The following is a 19,167-nucleotide window of genomic DNA, read 5'->3' as shown; positions in this document are numbered from 1 at the left end:
TTAATTCACTTTCAGGAAATCAAATGTTAAAAGTATAAATTTTGCTTAATTTGTGGGGTCACATTTACAGTTTTTATTACAATAAAAACATGGATTATATGCAGTTATTTTTTAAACTGTACAGTTAAAAAATATATTTTGGTGGGAGGAAGCTGGGTCGTGCACTTAATTCAACACATGCCTTTCATCTCGGGGTTCAAATTCAATAGTTTAGGGACCTGGGATGAAAATCTCATTATGAAAAGGCTCCCATGTGAATGGAGTCTGGACAGTCTCAACCCAGCTTCTAGTAGCCATAAACTCACTGAACAAATTGTCACTAACTTGCCAACTGGAATCAAGCGGCTAGAAGCTGCTAATGTAGGAATTTGTAAAGTTAGTGCAGTAGAATTTGAGGTTGATGCTCCATCTAACTGCGCTAACCCTGACCTGGGAGTACTTTATAAGATACTGGGTACCTGAAACAGAAAACATTTCATCCCCCAGCACCAACGTTCCTCATGTTGCTAAGTACAAAAAACTCCATATGGAACGCTCATTATAAAATGATACATGTATTAATCAACTTCATTGCCCAAACCATACTCATATGGAATCAGCTGTGCAAAATGTTTTCTTGTGAAAGGCAAAAGAATATAATCCAATCCATCTAGTAGATAGACATGTTTAATTTTAAAACTAGAAATTCAATGTATACACAAATTCACCTGCAAAAACATGGAAAGTTCTGGGAATGACTCAGGATGTAGTCGACGTGAAAAAAAGACAGAAATGCAATTGTCAGTGTGAACTTGAGGATCTGCAAGATTACAACAGAACTTGCTTTTTTGTAGGAAATGCCCGCTTTTGATGTTTCAAAAAAATGCACCGTACAAAAAAAGTACTGTACCAATAGTGAAAGTGAAAAACAGGATAGAACAAATAAGTTTTGGACAAACTTATGACGTTCAGTTTAAACCCACTGAAATGACTCTTCTGGAAAATTTCTTTTGAAGCATGAACAGATCAAGGTTGAAAGCAAAATGCAAGTAAAATGGTAAAACAGTAGATGAAGGTACTTTTTTTTTTTTTTTTTAAGTGGTTGCAAACTGACATTGGCAGTTTCAGGCCTACAATGGCAAATGCATACATATAAAATATATCGGATAATAGAAGGCCGGCAGTGAGATAGGAGGGAATGAATAAAATCAAAAAGATGTGCCATTTCCAACTCCCTGATTGAAGTTTGAGTTGATTATAACAAAATTTCAAGATTTCATTACTCCCTTGCATGAATCGGTTTTCCCTTTTGGAAATAGTATTTCTCGGGATGATTTGAGTTTATTTTAGCAGAAAGAATTAAACACCTACTAACAGCAAAACAAACTCAATACAGAATTAAGTTGTTCCCTCAAACTTCACAGTATTTGTATGCTGTTAAAAAAAATTGATAGAACGGCAGTTTCAAGGTAGTCATCTTAACCTCTCAATCAGATAAGCTTCCTTAAAATCAGTTTGGTCAATGAGAATAGGGAAATATTCATGCCCTGGAGGCAGTGCAGAAAAGTAGCCAGGAGTTTAATCATTAGTTCAGAGAGCTGAATGAAGAAAGGCTAGAGGGTTACAGAATCTTCAGTTCTGAAAGCAGATGAATCAGAGAGGACCTTATAGAATTATGAGGTACTAAGTTAGGAGAAAAATAAATTCAGAGTACTACTTATGGCAGTCAGCTTTGCCAGTAACATGGACCTTTTTGGTCACCAGTATCAATTAGCCTGTCGACACTAAAGGGACCAACAGTTGCGATACAATTACAACAAATTTACCAAGTAAAGATCAATAGTTGATTCACCAGAAATTAGGACCAATAAAATGTATTAAAAAAGTAAAATGAATTTATGTTCAAATAAAGTTTTCCCATTGCAAATCCTTCACTATTCAAGAATTCTACAAAACAAACCTTCCATGTGAAATGTAAATTAAACAGTCTGGAAAACTGCTTTATATTATTTCCTTTTCCGTATTGCTGTGTTTACTACAGATTTCAATGTACATAAACCAAAATTTCCCATAACCTGCCATTCTTACCTCAGCATCCCGGAAGTACATTTCATACGCCTGAATCATTTGACGGCTAGCCTGGCTGCCATGGTACACAGTCACATTCATCGCTGTCCAAGTGTGGAACTCCCTTTCCCAATTAGTGATTGTGGAAAGGGGTGCAATAATCAGGAAGGGGCCATGAATTCCCTTCAAGTACATTTCATATAAAAATGTAATAGACTGGATAGTCTTCCCTAACCCCATTTCATCTGCCAAAATGCAGTTTTGGCTGAAAAAGAGAGAAAAGATTACAAGTCTTTATAATAAAAGCTGTAATTTTACATTCCCCCCCCCCCCCCCCAGGGTAGTAGCTTTAATTGTTTTCATAGTTTTAGCTATGCCCCTACAGTACAACAGGCATTACAGAAATACATACCAATGCAAATAAATGTAATCTCAGCAAGTGATTTAATTTTCTACACAGAAACCAAACGCTACACCATCAAAAGCATTGTACTTACTGTATCTAAACTAATCTTTCAATTTTGAAACACTCTCTAAAGGAGATCTAGGTAACACCAAAAGTTTTGGAATGGAGGGAAGCAGGAAAGAGAGCGAGAAAAGCTGATCTCCAATCTGTGGTACATAGACAATGGAAACTAGAATCCCACACATTGCCCTTCTAATAGAAGCATTCTGTTGACATATCTCTATTCCTTTTCACTATGTAGTCCAGATTAAACGACTTCAAGAAATTTGGATATTTTTACTAAGACTAGTATGTTTTACTATTTGAATTCTTTAAAAAAAAACAAAGATGAGAACTGCCCAAGATTGACTTTTGTAGGACTTTAAAAGCTTCTACAGGCTAAGTAATTCAGGTACCACCCTATCCTCCAAAAAGGCAAAAAATGAACAGTTTTGAAAATTACAATTTTTGGTGATTAAACCACTTCCCCATTTCTCTCCACATCCTGGGCAAATCTCTCAAATTACTGCACTCAAGGTGAATATGGCAAGGAATAACATCCATCTGCACTGCATTACTATCATTACAGCAGCATTTTTTTGAATGTGAAGCAATATTTATTATTTTAATTATTTTATTACAGTTTAGGCCCCATGCTCTGAAATTCCCTCCCTAAACCTCACTGCCTATCTACTCCTCTCTTCCCCTTTAAGACCCTCTTCAAAGCCAACTCATTGACCAAGCTTTTAATCACCAGTGCCAATTCTCTCCTCCTTTGGCTTGGTGTCAATTTTATTATTGTCCAACTACGCTCCTATGAAATGCCCTGGGACATTTTTCTACGTTAGAAGTCCTATCTATATAAGTGCAAGTTGCTAAGCTTCTATCCTGGTACCGCTTTAGTTCAGATTCTGGAGCCGACATCTGCGAGTCAACTTTTAGCATTGAAGCTACTAAATCTGACTCCCTAATCCGGATGGCAGTCTTGCAAAACTAGTTTTTCCTGGGACTATGAACCTGCTGCTGCATAAGGGAGCCGGCTCACAGATGCCAGTCATGTGGAATCTGAACTTAAACAGTACTAGTATAAGAACGGTTTTGTCCGTTACTGCAAACTATTTTGAAAGCACAATAACTCACCTGTTGTACCAATTGAAGAGTAGCCAGTTTACACCCTCCAGTTGGTATTCCCTGAGTTGGTTGCCATTTTTATAATCCCTTGAATGTTCCAATTTTGTCCAGAATTCTGCAAGTGGCCGCTCCTTTTGGATACAAATCAATAGTTACTCAATATATACAAAGCCATATTTACTTAAAAAAAACAATTTTTTTGAAGTGGGCAAGGCATTTATGGCCAACAAGCTTGTCCCTTCTTCGTCAGTCAATACCACTTATATTCCTCAATTCATTCTCTAAAAATGTATCCAATTGCCTCTTGAACCCACTAATGCTGCCTATTTCAGCATGCTTCCCTGGCAACTGCATTACCCTTTGGGTGAAATATTTCTGCCCTACTTCCCTTCCTTCTTATTTTTCACATTTTAACTTCTGTCCTACAGCATTTGAACAACTTCACAAAAGTGAATAACTTGCTGTGATTATGTCAATTTCTTTCGTCGTCTTGAAAAACTTCAATTAGGTCACCTCAAAGTATTCAATTTTCCAGAGAAAATTGACCTAACTTCTTCACTCTTTCCTCATAATTTAAGTTCCAGATACCCTGAATCATTATTATTTGCCTCCATATAGTTTGAACTGTGCATATAACATCAGTGTCATAAAACCATAGAAGTACAGCACATGAGGCAGCTACATAACCCATCAAGTCTGTGCTAGGTATTCAACTGGAGAGATCTACACTAATCCTATTTTTCTCTATCCTTTTATAATGTTCTTTTTGAAAGGCTCATCCAATTCCTTTTTAAAATGAAGTAATATTCTTTACCTCAATAGCCACTTGTGATAAAGCATTCCATGTTTTAATAACCCTCTTCATTCTTCTAGTGATAATCCTCAGTTTATGCTCCCTTGCTACCAATTTGCCAATACGTGGCAACAATTTTTCACCATTTACCCTCAAAATTTCTAATTTTGAAAACCTCATTCAATTCCCACTCAATTTTTCTGTTCCAAGAAGAAAGCCCCAATTTTGAATATCTTTTTCCATAACCTCTTATTCCTAGTATTCCAGTGAATCTTTGCTATATCCTTTCCATGGGTTTAATATCCCTCCTATTAATGGGGTACCAAGAACTGCATGCAATATTCCAATGGTGGCCTAACCAATGCCTTGTACAGATTCAACATCACTTCCTGGTTTTATACTCATTTCCCTAAAATATAACTCAGAATCCTCTTTGTTTCCCTTTAAAAGGCCTTTTTTAACTGCACTTCTTAATTATCTACATCCCTATATTTCTTTGTTTCTCCACTCTTCAAATCTTACCACTGGTTTAATTTTCTTTTATTGCTGTTTTCCCCCTAAAATGTACATTGGAAGTTGTCTTTTATGATCACCTATTCTGCCAAGAAAAAATGGCCTCTCAGAACAGGTGGCCCCTCATTGGAGGCCCACCACGAAAACATCCTGGGTAGTGCTCAAAAATACAGATTTTCAGGAGTTAATGGTTGATTAAATAAAGACAAATTGTCTTCACAGTATACAAAATGCCACATTATATATTCTACTGTCCATTCCGAAACAATACTAGGAACTCTGCTGCAGTTTACTAAATTTACAAAATGCTCTTATTGTTTTGTACTCTTGCAGAACTCGGAGAATATAACAAATCTTCTAGTGGAGGTGATTTATATTTGAACTCCAGAGTGAATCAGCATGAACTGCAGCATGATTAATCCTGTTGAGGTGTTGTTCTTATGTATCCTGTTGCATCATGTTCCTATGCCACTCTAGTGGGACATATGCAGTTATAAAATACCAGTAAGATTGAGAGCACAGCAGTTGGTGGAGATTGAAGCAGTCTGCAACTGAAAAAATGCTTGGATGCAGCAGCTCCAGAAAGCTCTTCCTGAGACAGAAGGTAAGTTATAAGATATGTGAACTGTAGGTGGCATGTTTATCAGCTGGAGCATGGTACTAACTATGTGCTGTAGCCCAGGTGCATTTTATCAGTGATGCTATGCAAAATTATGTTTACAATCTCAACCACACATTGTGCTCTCAATGAAGGTAAGACTAATTGGCATATCATTTCCTGAATTATCCCTTTCCCCTTTTTGAATAATGGTATATTTACGATCCTAGGGTCCTCTGGCATGAAAGTTATGGCGAGTGCCTCTGCTATCTCTTCCCCAGCCTCCTCCTGTATGGGATGCATACCATCTAGGCCTCATGGCTTTTCTTTTAATCCCATTAACTTTTTTAGTGCAGTGTCCTTTTGAATATGTGTCTCCAGTAGTGGTTCAGCATTTCTACCTTTCCCTCACTCAATACAATCTCTGTGGTACCATTGATTATTTGACTAACCTTTACTCTTATTTGCCTGTAAAAGCCTATTTCCCATTATGTTGACTGTTGGCCTTGTTTCATGTTCCCAGTTAGTCATCCTGATCTACCCTTAAGTACAAAATTGTAATCTTACCGTATACTCTGTTCTTGGTTTCATGGCCTGTAGTTGCTGAAATTCTTCAATCTTGACGTGGTCTGTGTCTGCTTTCAGTTCCCAAGTGCTTTCTTCATATGGAAGAGAACACCACTTCACCAAATAATGGGTTATTGGCTGTTTTGAAAACCAGCAGAATTAATCCATTTGGGATTATCCAACTAATTTATTTGCCAATATTCTGAGACTTCTGTACACAAAATATCAGCACATGGGTTTTCTAAATACTGTAGTAAAGATCAGAGAATAAATTTCTGGACAACAGATGCAATAAATATGTTGCCGTAAGAAATTTTAAGCTCTGAAAGTTCAAAGAAACCATATTAATAATACACTTCCTTACAACCCATTTTACTTTTTAAAACAGATGTTTTAAAATATATACACTTCAACATGACCAGTTTGATATAAAAAATCTAAAGAGATGGATATCCTCAATTGTGCATTTCATGGACAAATGGTGCTGAATTCCACTTTGCACTGCTAGTTTCTGCCAATCACAGAGCAAGAGTGCAGGATCAACCTCGATTTACTCAATCAACTCAACCGCAGAATATAACCAGATCACAACAGTAGCTACAATAGATGAATAGGAAAGTTCTCTCCTCGCCCCTATCCCAGCAGAAAACTCAACACTACTGAATTACTGACTGAATGGGGAAATATTTTAAAGCATGCAAGGTATGACAGTAGCAGGCATCAGCACACCTTGGGCAGCTAAATAAGTATGGGAGGTCATGCAGCTCTTGCGCAAAGCTATTTTATTTTTCTTCTATCAGCCTGAAAATTTCCCCATCCTGCTTTTCCTTGAACGAACACCACTCCTTTAGGGAGTATTGCATGCTGCCATTCTGTACCACTCAAAATAAAGTATTACTCAACATCATAAGTTTTCTGGGGTCAGAGTTCTCTGTTCAAAACTAGATTTCTTCATTTTTCTGTATTTGTTTGTAACACTGATCACAGTGAATCAGAGGATATGCTGTTTCATTCCATGTAACGTATTATATTATAAGACCATTGATTTATGATAATTGACTTAATTGAAACAGCATTTTTATTAGACAGATAATTGTGGGAGTGTTAGTGATATTTTCAGGATCAAAGACCATGATTATATCAATACTTACTTGCAAACTAAATCAGTAGTTTTATTATTAATATATGTTCATTGAATTATGTAGGCAATATCATCTCACTCCCCACTGGGTATGGGAGAATGGGAGACTGTGGGAGTATTGGATGCCCTTGGGCTCTCTAATATGTGCAAAGGGGTTCCAATGTTTCAGTAGTGGGAGGGATAACGCAGATTATGAGAGTTTTTGGAATGCGGGTTGTCCTGGACTATGGAAGTATGAGGGAGGAGGGAGTAATCGAGGTCTTGATGCTAAGGAGTGGGGAACCTGTCACGGGGGTTAGGGAGTACGGGAGAGCTTTAGGGATGTGTACCATTATAATCTGCCAGCACTGAGGGGGGATATAGGAGGATTGTGGGGGTGGGGAACTGAGGGGAATGTGGCATGTCCACCAGCCTTTTTAGGGATATTAGATGGTCCACACCCCTCAATGGCACTGCTGTACCCCTCCTTGTCTCTTTGAAGCTATCAGGACTTTCCCAATATGGTCAGCAGGTTGATGCTTTTTAACTAGTCTAGTGCAAAATGTTGTACAGTCCGCACCACTTATAACATTAACCCTCATCACGGGCAGCTGCCTATATCGGGGAAATAGTTCTAACGATTTGCCAGTATTGTAGGAGGTAACTACAAAGGCACTGCTTATAACATGTTAAGTGCGCCAGCTAGTTTGAGCAGTTCATTAAGTTGTTTGCATCTCGTTATCATATTTGTGTTTAAATCCCTCCATGGATCATTCGGTGTCTGTTTAAAAGGGGTGTGCTATCAATCCCAGATCATTGTCTGTTTAAAAGGGGTGCGCTGATATTCCCGGTTCATTCTGTCTATGTCTGTTCAAAAAACATAGATTAGAGAAGACGATGCTACACTTCGTTTGCTCCAATTGGTTCACTGATCAAGGAGTCTGACTTTTGTTTCTCCCAAAGCAAAAGTAACAGTCCCAAACCAACCTTGTTTTCAGAGCTGCACCAAGTCTGCACAATTTTCTGTTAAAGCTAATTCCTACACCTCCTCTTCATAAAGCAAAACTAAATTTGGAGGGAACAGAAAAGATGGCCCCTGTTTTGAGCCCACAATCTCTCATTGTTAACAACTGCTTGTTCGGAACTAGAATAACCACCACAAAGACGGAATTGAAATCCTGTCATCCATTTGTTTCCTTCCCTGTTCCCATTCTTTCGCGTTGTCTCCAAAACACGCCAACACTGTTTGGATCAGGAATCGAGTTCAGATCAGCCCCGTGATAGACCGACTAGAATCTGTCTCTGAATCAACGAGACACAGGCAATGCTGTTAAATTTACTCCAGGGACACTTTCATGAGTAGCGAGGAGGCTTCATAAATGGTGGGGACTATACTTGGTAATACATTTGACTAACGTTTTATGCTGCAGACAACAGTGCCACCTATCTTGGAGGACTCAGTGGTTAAGTAAAATCAACAGCCAAGTTTAATTGACTGAAAAGCATGATAGTTGGGCATGACACAAATAGGTATGATTGGAAAGTGTTAAGACAGTAAAAAGGGAACTTACAGAAAGTCCATATTGTACGCAATACTTGTACTATATTTCTAGCAGATCTCCAATGGCATTGCCCAGGTGAGTCAGAGGATATGCTGTTTTAGAACAGCAGGGGTGTTTATGTCATCATCAAGGCCACTGATTTACAGTAACTAAATAAATCAAATTCTCTTTGTATTAAATTATATTCTCGGTGCTTTGGGGATCAAATTCTGTCATGACCCATTATTCTGCAAAAACCATAAAGGAGTGGCATATTCCTTTACCTATGTATTTAATTTTTTTATCCCTCACCAGTTTTAAAGCTGAGAAAATGCAAATATCGCATCCAAAAAGTATTAGATATCTGGTATTCAGCAGTGGGGAAGAGAAGAAGTGGGGTTTAGCAGCACTGGGGGTGCACCTGTGCTTTGCTAGCATAAAGAATATTCCTGGACTTTGGCATAACTGATAGGGGGGGAGTTTGGCAGCACTATGATGGGGCTGCTGTACCTGGCAGCATGGGGAGGATTCCTTGGTCTAAGATCATTATTGAGGGGTGACCTGGGATTTGACAGAACTGTGTAAAAGGCATTGAGGTTTGATCGAATATGGGAGCGTGGGGTGAAATACAAGGTTTGGCTCACTGGTGCATTCCTGGTGTCAGTCTCCTTCTCTTACTTTTTGTCTCCACCTCTCTATTTGGCTCTTATTGGGGTCAGTAATGAAATGGTATACATTTTCTAACCATCAACAAAATTCAGATAGTAATTATTGATTTTGCTTGCTTTCAAAATTCAACCCGTGTGTTTTTTTAATGCTTTGTCTTTCTCATTCTCAGCTTAATATACTCTCTTTACAGTATTTATAATTCAAAACTAACAGGTGTGCAATCAGTACAATAGAGCCTGAGAGAATGATTTTATTTTTGGCTAGCTTAAACGCTCCTGCTGCATCCTGGGAAATTATGCATGCTATGTACTTAGACTGCAGGATCTGCCTTCAATTAACAATGTTACCACTTTGGGCAAAAATTTTAAGCCCAGACTTTTGGGAGGGGGTAAGACCTTCAAGACTTTAATGTAGGCATTACAAATAATAAGCATTTCATTGCTTAAATTTAATCATGTTATTGTAACATATATAATTTGTTGAATTTTTTCCACAAAGCTTATTCAACGATTCAACAAACCATGTTCAGAAATGTTGATGGTGACATATTGGCTAGATTTGCCATTATAAAAATGATACAAGTTATTGTGTGCAATAAGTGTGTCATATGCATTTTGTTTAATATATGGACAGATATAAATACTTTTGCAACAACAGCATGGCTTTCTTACTCTTTTGCCAGTTATGATGAGGGGGTAAGGCAAATTTAGGGGTCCCTGACAATTTAATTATAATTGCAACGTGTCCCCATAAAGCAAAGTTGGAAAACCCACAGCTTTATACCCATTATCAGGGACAGAATCATGCTAGTTGATTGGATCTTGACTTTAGGGAAACTTCAATGACTCAAATTCACTGCCTAGATTACTCAGTAAAAAGCTGCTGCATTTGAACCCAGATTGTCAACTTTGTATAGCTGCAATGTATGGGTCCGAGATGACACTATAGCAGGCAAATTGAATATTGGGACTGAATGTCAGCAAATATGAACTGTCAAGAAATAGGTCTCATTAATTGCAGCAGGCTAGGCTACCTGCATTGGTCAGTTTTAACTACTGTAGCACAAATTGTAAATTAATGTTATACGATACAACACTGTCAGAATATATGGTTATATAAAGATGATTTTTAGTGAACAAAACTGGTGTTTTAAAATAGTGTTTCAATTTGAATGTTGCATGACTCCCAAAAAGAAACTGAGCAATTTCAATGGCATAATCAACGTTGACAATATTGCTTCACAACACTCTTTTGGATCTGCTTTCAACATTAAATGCACCTTAGAAGAACAGGTATGCATTTTGGTGAGAGGAAAAAAAGAGGTAAGGAAGAGTAAGTTATTGTGTTACACAACAAGATGAATTTCAAAATTGCCAAGAGGGTGATAGCACCACAGGCATAGAGTTCAGGAAGATCCTTGGTTTGATCTCTAGTGTGTGAGTTAGCTGATGTCAGTAGGATTCCCAAAGGGCTTGAGGAGAATAAAATCATCAAGGTTCCACTGACTGATTGCTATCCAGTGGAACTCACACCTGTGTGAATGTTGGGGTTTACTGAGCTCCGCTACAAAGCGCATCAATCCTCCAATAGTCCAATAAACTGCCGATACTGATCATCTAGACTCTCACATTACAACATAAAGCACAAAACAAGAAAAGGCCATTTGGCTCAATAAAGCACATTTAAATAGCCACTTATGCAAGCACCAGAGGGCTGCCTCCAATCACTGAATTCAACCCCACAGGTGTCACCATCTTCACAAGAAGATGCGAATTTAAAAAAATTGACGCCATTTTCCTGTCTTAAATGGAAGTTGATGAGAAAAAGTATTACATTTACCCATCTTTCCCCCATAGCCTAGTGAGTAAAGGTTCTACCTTTACTGTAGCAATGAACCATCCAGACCAGAAGGTCCCTGACTTGATTCCCAGTTTATGTTGAGTTAGGTGATTTCAGTCAGAGCAGCTGCAACTGGCATTAATGCCTCTGGGTTAGGGAGGTGAGAAATCAGCCAGGAATATAATTCCTGATCACTATCCAATGACCCCTATTTGAAAGTGTGCTTGTATAGTCATCAGCCATGGACAAAAGCAGGCTGAGTTATAATGCCCTCCATGGTAGGATTGTCTGCTGACAATGTCTGGTCACACACAAGGAATGAGGCACTGGAAGACTGCAAGAAACCAGAGATCCATATCCTAGCAAAAGTCAATACCTTGCGGAGCAGTGGGAGAGAAAAGTGGCAACAACAAAAAACTCACTGTTGGAATAACCATCATGTTCTTTGAATTTCGTTATAAAATAACCATGACCAAAATAAATATGCCATTACCTAAACAGGGGAAATTCATGGGCATCCTCTTTTCAAGTCTTACATCTTGGGAGAAGAACAGCAAAAAGGAAATACATCCTAAACTATAAGACTCTTAACAGTAGAAGAACAGAGAGATCTAGGGTGCAGACACATCGATCTTTTAAGATAAAAGTGCAGGTAGAAATGGCCATGAGAAAGGCAAATGGGATTCTGTGATCGACAGAAATATTGAATATGAAAGCAAAGGAGTGATGTTAAATTTGCACAAGACGTTAGTTAGCTATATTTAATAATACATGCAGTTCTGGGCACCTCACTGTGAAGGATATTAGTCCCATTGAAAGGAAACAGCATAGATTCACTAACATTAAAGCACAAATGAGAGGTTATATTTATGAAGGTGTGAAAAATTGAAGCTTTTCATTGAAAAAGATTATGGGGATCTAACAATGGTTTTCAAATTGTTAAATATTTTGAGAGGTTAAACAAACAGTGAAAGATTGTTCCCAATGATTAGCCAATCAGTAAGACGAGGTACAGATTCATGAATTGGTACAAGAACGACGGAGGAGAAGTTGGAAAATTTCTTTCCCCATACAACTTATTAGAATATGGAATGGCTATTAATGCAGAGACTGTAACATCATTTAAAAGAGAACTGGATAAGTATTTGAAAAGGAATAATATGAAAGGATAAGGGAAAAGAACAGGGAAATAGGATTAGAGGGGATAGCTCCAATTTAAGAGCCAGTACTAGCATGATGGATCAAATAGCCTTCTTCTGTGCTTTAATTTCTATGATTCTATAAAGAATAAGACAAACTACGATGAAGGTAGATAATCTAACATTTTTCTTCATCCACTAAGCCATTACTACTCTTGCTTGAGCATTTTCAACCGGTCCTCCAGCTCAATACTCACAGTCTAAGTCAATTGGATTGATTATACCTGTGCGCTCCGAACTTCAAAGTATTGGGTCAAGTCTTCCCTCAGACTTTTCTACATCCGCCCTTTCTTAGCCCATCTAGTTAATTGGTCTGGATATTTTTGATTGTTTTATACCCTTTGGATTTCTTACTTGGTCACATAGCTTGGCATAGTGTAAACAAGAAGGGCTCCAGAATAAATGACTGCGGAGCTCTACTAATTGCTCTCTTTATTTCCCCAACCCCACAAACCTTTCCCAATTATCATCTTTTGCTCCCTATTACCAAGCCAGTTTTCAAACCAGCTGGCTAATTTACCATCATTTTCTTTTTAAAAGTACCAGACAAATTTTTAGCGTCTTGTCCTTTTATGACTGTTTCGATATGATAGCTTAGTCATCTATCCACAGGGATTGAATGAGTGAATGAATTAAAGTTTCAAGATTGATTTCACACCGTTCTGTTATGAGTTTTTGTTTGAAGATTAAGTTTTGCAATCAGATTTCTCAGCAAAAGTGCCTTTTTCAGGTGTGGTTAAGAAACCACGTTGCAATGTAACTGCTCTCAACTTTATAATGTACCTTTCTGATCTTGGTTTTCAATCTTTATTTGCATGTACTTGTGATTTTAAGTTTCTCTCAAGTTTTAGCTTCACGCCATTGCATATAAGTCTACTTGTTAATTTCACCTATTTGTGTATCTATACCCAATGTCCCTTTTGTTTCAGTAATATAAAATTTTAGAATTCCTCCCACTACTCATCCTGAAGGCAGCATATTGTGCTCCACAGCAACCTCTAGCACCTTGCCAGAGTGCCGATTCCTCACGCATGATCATGGATACCAAAGTCTGATCTTGAGTCAATCACAGTGCCACCAAGATCATTGCTTCTTTTGGGACTCGTAAATATGCACATCCAACCAAGCTCATTGGTAAGCAATCAGAAGCAGCACCCTGTCCAATTTTTTCCTATCCCTAGAAATGAAGGCATTGAAGCCAAAAGTAACAAACCTATTCTTGTCCAGGTGAAATCATCTGAACTCAGCACAAGTGACCAAACACAAGATCTTCCTGTTTTATATGGAGCTAATGTTAAACCATGTGGTGTAGTTATCCACTGAACATGGTGGGTAAAATTAAACGTTCGTTTTCCAATTGCCACAATTGTGATTTTTTTCAGTTATACAGTGGCCCGTATTTTCCAGTGATCACGGGTAAAGGACCTCCGCAGGTGGAGAGTTGGGCTATTTGCCCAACTACTGCCCAGTGAATGCCTGTGAAATTCTTATGCCTGGTAAAAGCATGAGTGTTTAAATGAATATAAACTTTTTTTTTCAATTATTTAAACATTAAAAAAAGCTGTAAAATAAGTTACGGTTATTTTTAGCCCCTTTAAAACATTTTATTTATTTTTCAAAAAATTACATTTTTGTTTTAAAAGTTTAATTAAATTGTATTTTAATTAATTTTAAATATTTAATTTTCTTTTATTTATTTGTTATGTAAATGTGTTTTTTGTGAGGACCCCATTCATGCTTATGGGGATTCCGTACGCACTACCCTGCGGGAAGCCTCCAACCGCAAATTCAGGCCCAGTATTTCATAATGCAATGTAACATTTAGAGAATAATCTCTATACAGCAACAACTTGAGACATACAATTGCCTCAATTTATTCGTGTAGCAGTTTGGGTCACTGAATTGTTATTGGAAAACAGACTGCTATTCACACAACTCAAGTAGTAAACCCAGCCTAGGGATGCTGATGACTGCCAATCACATTTACAGGATGAATTTGAATAATACTTCAATACATGAGTGCTTCCAATAATCAGCAGAATCTCGAGAAAGAATGGAGTATGGCTAAAATTGATGAAATAAGAACCAATGTACAGGATGCCAAAATAAGTATCAATATTCAATCTCTGAATAGGATAGTAGATAGATGACTTAGAGGAGAATAATTCCTAAGAATTTTAAAGATGCTTAGGTGGAAACTATTACAAGAACAGAAGCAATTAATTTAAACTTAATTTTTGGGGTGGGGGAGAGGAGGTTATTCAAAATTGGCTATGGCTCAAAAAATGTATTTAAAAATTTAAGTCAAAACAATTGCCATTTGTACCTCATTATTAATGCAGAATTTGGTTCACCCAACTTATTGGGTAAATTGCGTCCTTATTCTACAACTGCCATTTCAATGAAACTCCATAAATTGTACCCGATATAAATCATTTAATAACTGGGGGCAAAGAAGCATGCATAAAGTGATATTGTATATGACATTTTAAAGTACCTTTAATTGTAGTTTTCTCACAAAATAAGCAGCTCAGGAAGCACAGAGAAAAAATATTTCTTACCTCTCCACTATCTTTATCAATGCTATGTGAAACATCAAGTATCCGATCTACTTCTACATAATCTGGATTAAAAGGCTCATCTTCAACCTGCAAAAAATTGGAGGAACAAAAAGCACAGTTGACCTCTTGCTTCTCATGATGCCATCTCCATTAGGCTTCAACAGTTAGGGTGTTGCTAACATGTTAATTAAACTGCTACAATTCAGAAGGACCACTCCCCACGAGGAAAGAAATTCCTCAGGCTTTATTAACCAGCCCCGTTAATTACTGTGTGAAACCTTCGAAACACAGAATGTGAAGAAAATTTTAAATAGTGTGAAATTACAACTCACTAATGAGCAACATTTGAGATGAAGTTATGCATTTGACTATTCAGCATTCTTTAAAAAGGCATAAACTATGAGAAATCAGTGCCACTAACATCAAATCCAAAAAAACTGATGAGTGATTATATGACTGGAGAGGTAATAAAGAGTTAATTGTTTAAATGTCACTACACAACAGAATTTTCACATCTGAAAATTAGTTCCTTACAACATCTCAAGTCTAATGCCTCCATTAAATTTCACAATGAAGCATATAACATTTATTTGCCACAGGAAAGGGGGGGGGGGGGGGGGGAGAGAAAAAGCATAATTACTATAACTGAAGATACAGATAGTAACTATGGCGAAAACTTCCGCTAAGCATGAAATACAATAGATATTTCACGAGTAGGCTTCTCGGAGTGGTGTACCAAAGTCTTTGTGGGCAGCTTTCTTTGGAGGTCAGCAGCGATCGGCGTCACTTCGCCACTGACCGCAAATTCCAGGCCCATATATTTTCTTAACCCAAGATGATACAACACAATCACACAATGAATAGAGGGATTTCAAATGATTTTATGGAAACCAACCCAGTGAAAAGCAAAAACAATGTTGCGCCCTTTCAAAAATATTAGCTAGTCCAGAGTATTTTTAGAAACTTCATAACGGTGTCTGCTCAGACAGCAAATAGTCACTCCTGATTTGTCAAGCATTTTCACAGCTTTTCACATTACGCTTCACAAATGTAGGCATTTTCATTGTTTCTTTAATAGTGTGGATGCTTGCAGCAAGACAAAATCTAAGAAACGATGGCCTGGAATTTGCAGTCAGCGGTGAAGCGACAGTGATCGCCGCTGACTTCGAATAAAGCTGCCCACAAAGATCTCTGAGGCTAAAACTTTAGGTTTCTCAATGTTAAATTGATTGTCGTGCTGTCAAAAGGGTATTCCTAGTGCAGAGCAGTAGTGATGTCATCAAGCTGTCTAAGCAGCCAATCGCATTGAAGAATTCTCTGACAGCAGACCAGGAAATAAAAGGCACGGATTCAATTTACTTTTTAAAAATTTGGCTGTGTCTATTTGCAACACCAGATTTCTGATTGGTTCCCTTTGAGGACAAGACACACCCAACAGTTTGTCTGGAATGTATAATTTGATCTGCTGCAGACAACCCTGTAATTTGATCCAGTCTTGCCAGTGAGCCTACAGAAAGTGGGAGTATAGTTAGCTTTATGAAGATCCTCTGTTACCTAGTATTCAGAAATTGTAATTATAGTTGTCCTTGGCTGGTAAAATAAAAGACTTTAGACTCTAATTAGTGGGTTAGTTAATTCTTTGGAGTTTGATGGGATTTTTCTTGCTGGAAGTGATAAAAATGATTTAATTCTGAATGAAGGGTCTGTGTGTGTGGAGTCTGTGTTTATATCCAACCACTGACACACCAGCATGTGCACACTGGGGAGAGACCGTTCACCTGCTCTGTGTGTAGGAAGGAATTCACTAATTCATCCGGTTGCAAGTACGTGACCCACGTCTAAGGAGGGGGAAGAAGGCGATCCACATCTAACAGAGGGGGGGGGGGGGGAAGAAGGTGATCCATGTCTAAGACTGAGGAGAAGGTGATCCACACGGCCCCTCGGGCCTGCTCCGCCATTCAATAGGATCATGGCTGATCCGAATCTAGACTCGCGTCCATTTCCCTGCCCTCTCCCCGTAACCCCTAATTCCCTTATCTGCTAGGAAACTATCTCCGTTTTAAATTTATTTAATGTTGCAGCTTCCACAGCTCTCTGGGGTAGCAAATTCCATAGATTTACTACCCTCTGAGTGAAGAAGTTTCTCCTCATCTCAGTTTTGAAAGGGCAGCCCCTTATTCTAAGATTATGCCCCCTAGTTCTAGTCTCACCCATCAGTGGAAACATCCTCACCGCATCCACCCGATCAAGCCCCCTCACAATCTTATATGTTTCGATAAGATTGCCTCTCATTCTTCTTAACTCCAATGAGTAGAGTCCCAACCTACTCAACCTTTCCTCATACATCAACCCCCTCATCTCCGGAATCAACCGAGTGAACCTTCTCTGAACCGCCTCGAGAGCAAGTATATCTTTTCTTAAATATGGAAACCACACAGTATTCCAGGTGTGGCCTCACCAATACCCTGTATCACTGCAGCAAGACTTCCCTGTTTTTATACTCCATCCCCCTTGCAATAAAAGCCAAGATTCCACTGGCCTTCCTGATCACCTGCTGCACCTGCATACTAACTTTTTGTGTTTCATGCATCAGGACCCCCAGATCCCTTTGTACTGTAGCACTTTGCAGTTTCTCTCCATTTAGATAATAACTTGCTCTTTGATTTTTTTCTGCCAAAGTGCATAACCTCACACTTTCCAATATTATATTCCATCTGCCAAATCTCTGCCCACTCACTTAGCCTGTCTGTGTCCTTTTGCAGGTTTTTTATGTCCTCACTCACTGCTTTCCCTCCCATCTTTGTATCGTCGGCAAACTTGGATATGTTGCACTCGGTCCCTTCCTCCAAATCGTTAATATAGATTGTAAAGAGTTGGGGTCCCAGCACTGACCCCTGCGGAACACCACTAGTTACTGATTGCCAGCCCGAGAACGAACCATATATCCCAACTCTTTGTTTTCTGTTAGATAGCCAATCTTCCATCCATGCCAGTATATTGCCCCCAATCCCGTGATTTTTTATCTTGATCAGTAATCTTTTGTGTGGAACCTTGTCAAATGCCTTTTGGAAGTCCAAATACACTACATCCACTGGTTCCCCTTTATCCACCCTGTATGTTACATCCTCAAAGAATTCGAGCAAATTTGTCAAACATGACTTCCCCTTCGTAAAACCATGCTGACTCTGTCCTATTAAATTATGTTTATCCAAATGCTCGGTTACTGTTTCCTTAATAATGGACTCCAACATTTTGCCAACCACGGATGTTAGGCTAACTGGTCTATAGTTTCCAGCTTTTTGTCTACTTCCCTTCTTAAATAAGGGTGTTACATTAGCAGTTTTCCAATCTGCCGGGACCTTTCCTGAGTCCAGGGAGTTCTGGAAAATAATCACCAATGCATCCACAATCCCAACCGCCACTTCTCTCAAGACCCTAGGATGTAGGCCATCAGGTCTGGGGGATTTATCCGCCTTAAGTCCCATTATTTTACCGAGTACCATCTCCTTAGTGATTTTAATCGTGTTTAGCTCCTCCCCCCCCATTGCCCCCTGTTTGTCCAGTGTTGGGATATTTTTAGTGTCCTCTACTGTAAAGACTGATACAAAATATTTGTTCAGCGTCTTTGCTATCTCCATGTTCCCCACCACCAGTTTCCCAGTCCCATCCTCTAAGGGACCAACGTTCACTTTAGCCACCCTTTTTCTTTTTATATAGCTGTAGAAACTCTTGCTATCTGTTTTTATATTTTTTGCTAATTTACTTTCATAATCTATCTTCCCTTTCTTAATTAATCTTTTAGTTATTGTTTGCTGGCTTTTAAATGCTTCCCAATCTTCTATCCTCCCACTAGATTTGGCTACTTTATATGCCCTTGTTTTCAGTCGGATACTATCCTTTATTACTTTACTGAGCCACGGTCTTTTCTTTTACTCCCCTTTTTCCTCAGTGGAATATATTTATCTTGAAAGATGTGAAATATCTCCTTGAATGTAGACCACTGCTCATGTACCATCTTACACTTTAATCTGTTTTCCCAGTCCACTTTAGTCAATTCTACTCTCATACCTTCATAGTCTCCTTTATTTAAGCTTAGTACGCTGGTTTGAGATCCAACTTTCTCACCCTCAAACTGAATTTGGAAT

At 38.4% G+C, this 19,167-nt stretch overlaps 1 protein-coding gene across 6 annotated transcripts in view; it reads right to left on the bottom strand.

Annotated features, from left to right (window-relative positions):
• The window catches only part of chd7 (chromodomain helicase DNA binding protein 7), a 328,856-nt gene that overhangs the window by 163,411 nt on the left and 146,278 nt on the right, over positions 1–19,167 (bottom strand). For all 6 annotated transcript variants that reach the window (XM_085993014.1, XM_085993016.1, XM_085993015.1 and 3 more), the window contains 4 exons: positions 15,023–15,109; positions 6,094–6,231; positions 3,632–3,753; positions 2,068–2,311 (listed from right to left, as the gene is read on the bottom strand). In XM_085993014.1, coding sequence (XP_085849140.1) covers positions 2,068–2,311; positions 3,632–3,753; positions 6,094–6,231; positions 15,023–15,109 — 591 coding nt within the window. The remainder of the gene's footprint in view (positions 1–2,067; positions 2,312–3,631; positions 3,754–6,093; positions 6,232–15,022; positions 15,110–19,167) is intronic.

This window comes from Somniosus microcephalus, chromosome 7, assembly GCF_052327205.1.
Source record: "Somniosus microcephalus isolate GS21.2 chromosome 7, FLI_Smic_1.0, whole genome shotgun sequence".
NCBI lineage: Eukaryota > Metazoa > Chordata > Chondrichthyes > Squaliformes > Somniosidae > Somniosus > Somniosus microcephalus.
Note: the sequence above shows the minus strand (reverse complement) of the source record. Positions and strands in the feature narration are given on the sequence as shown.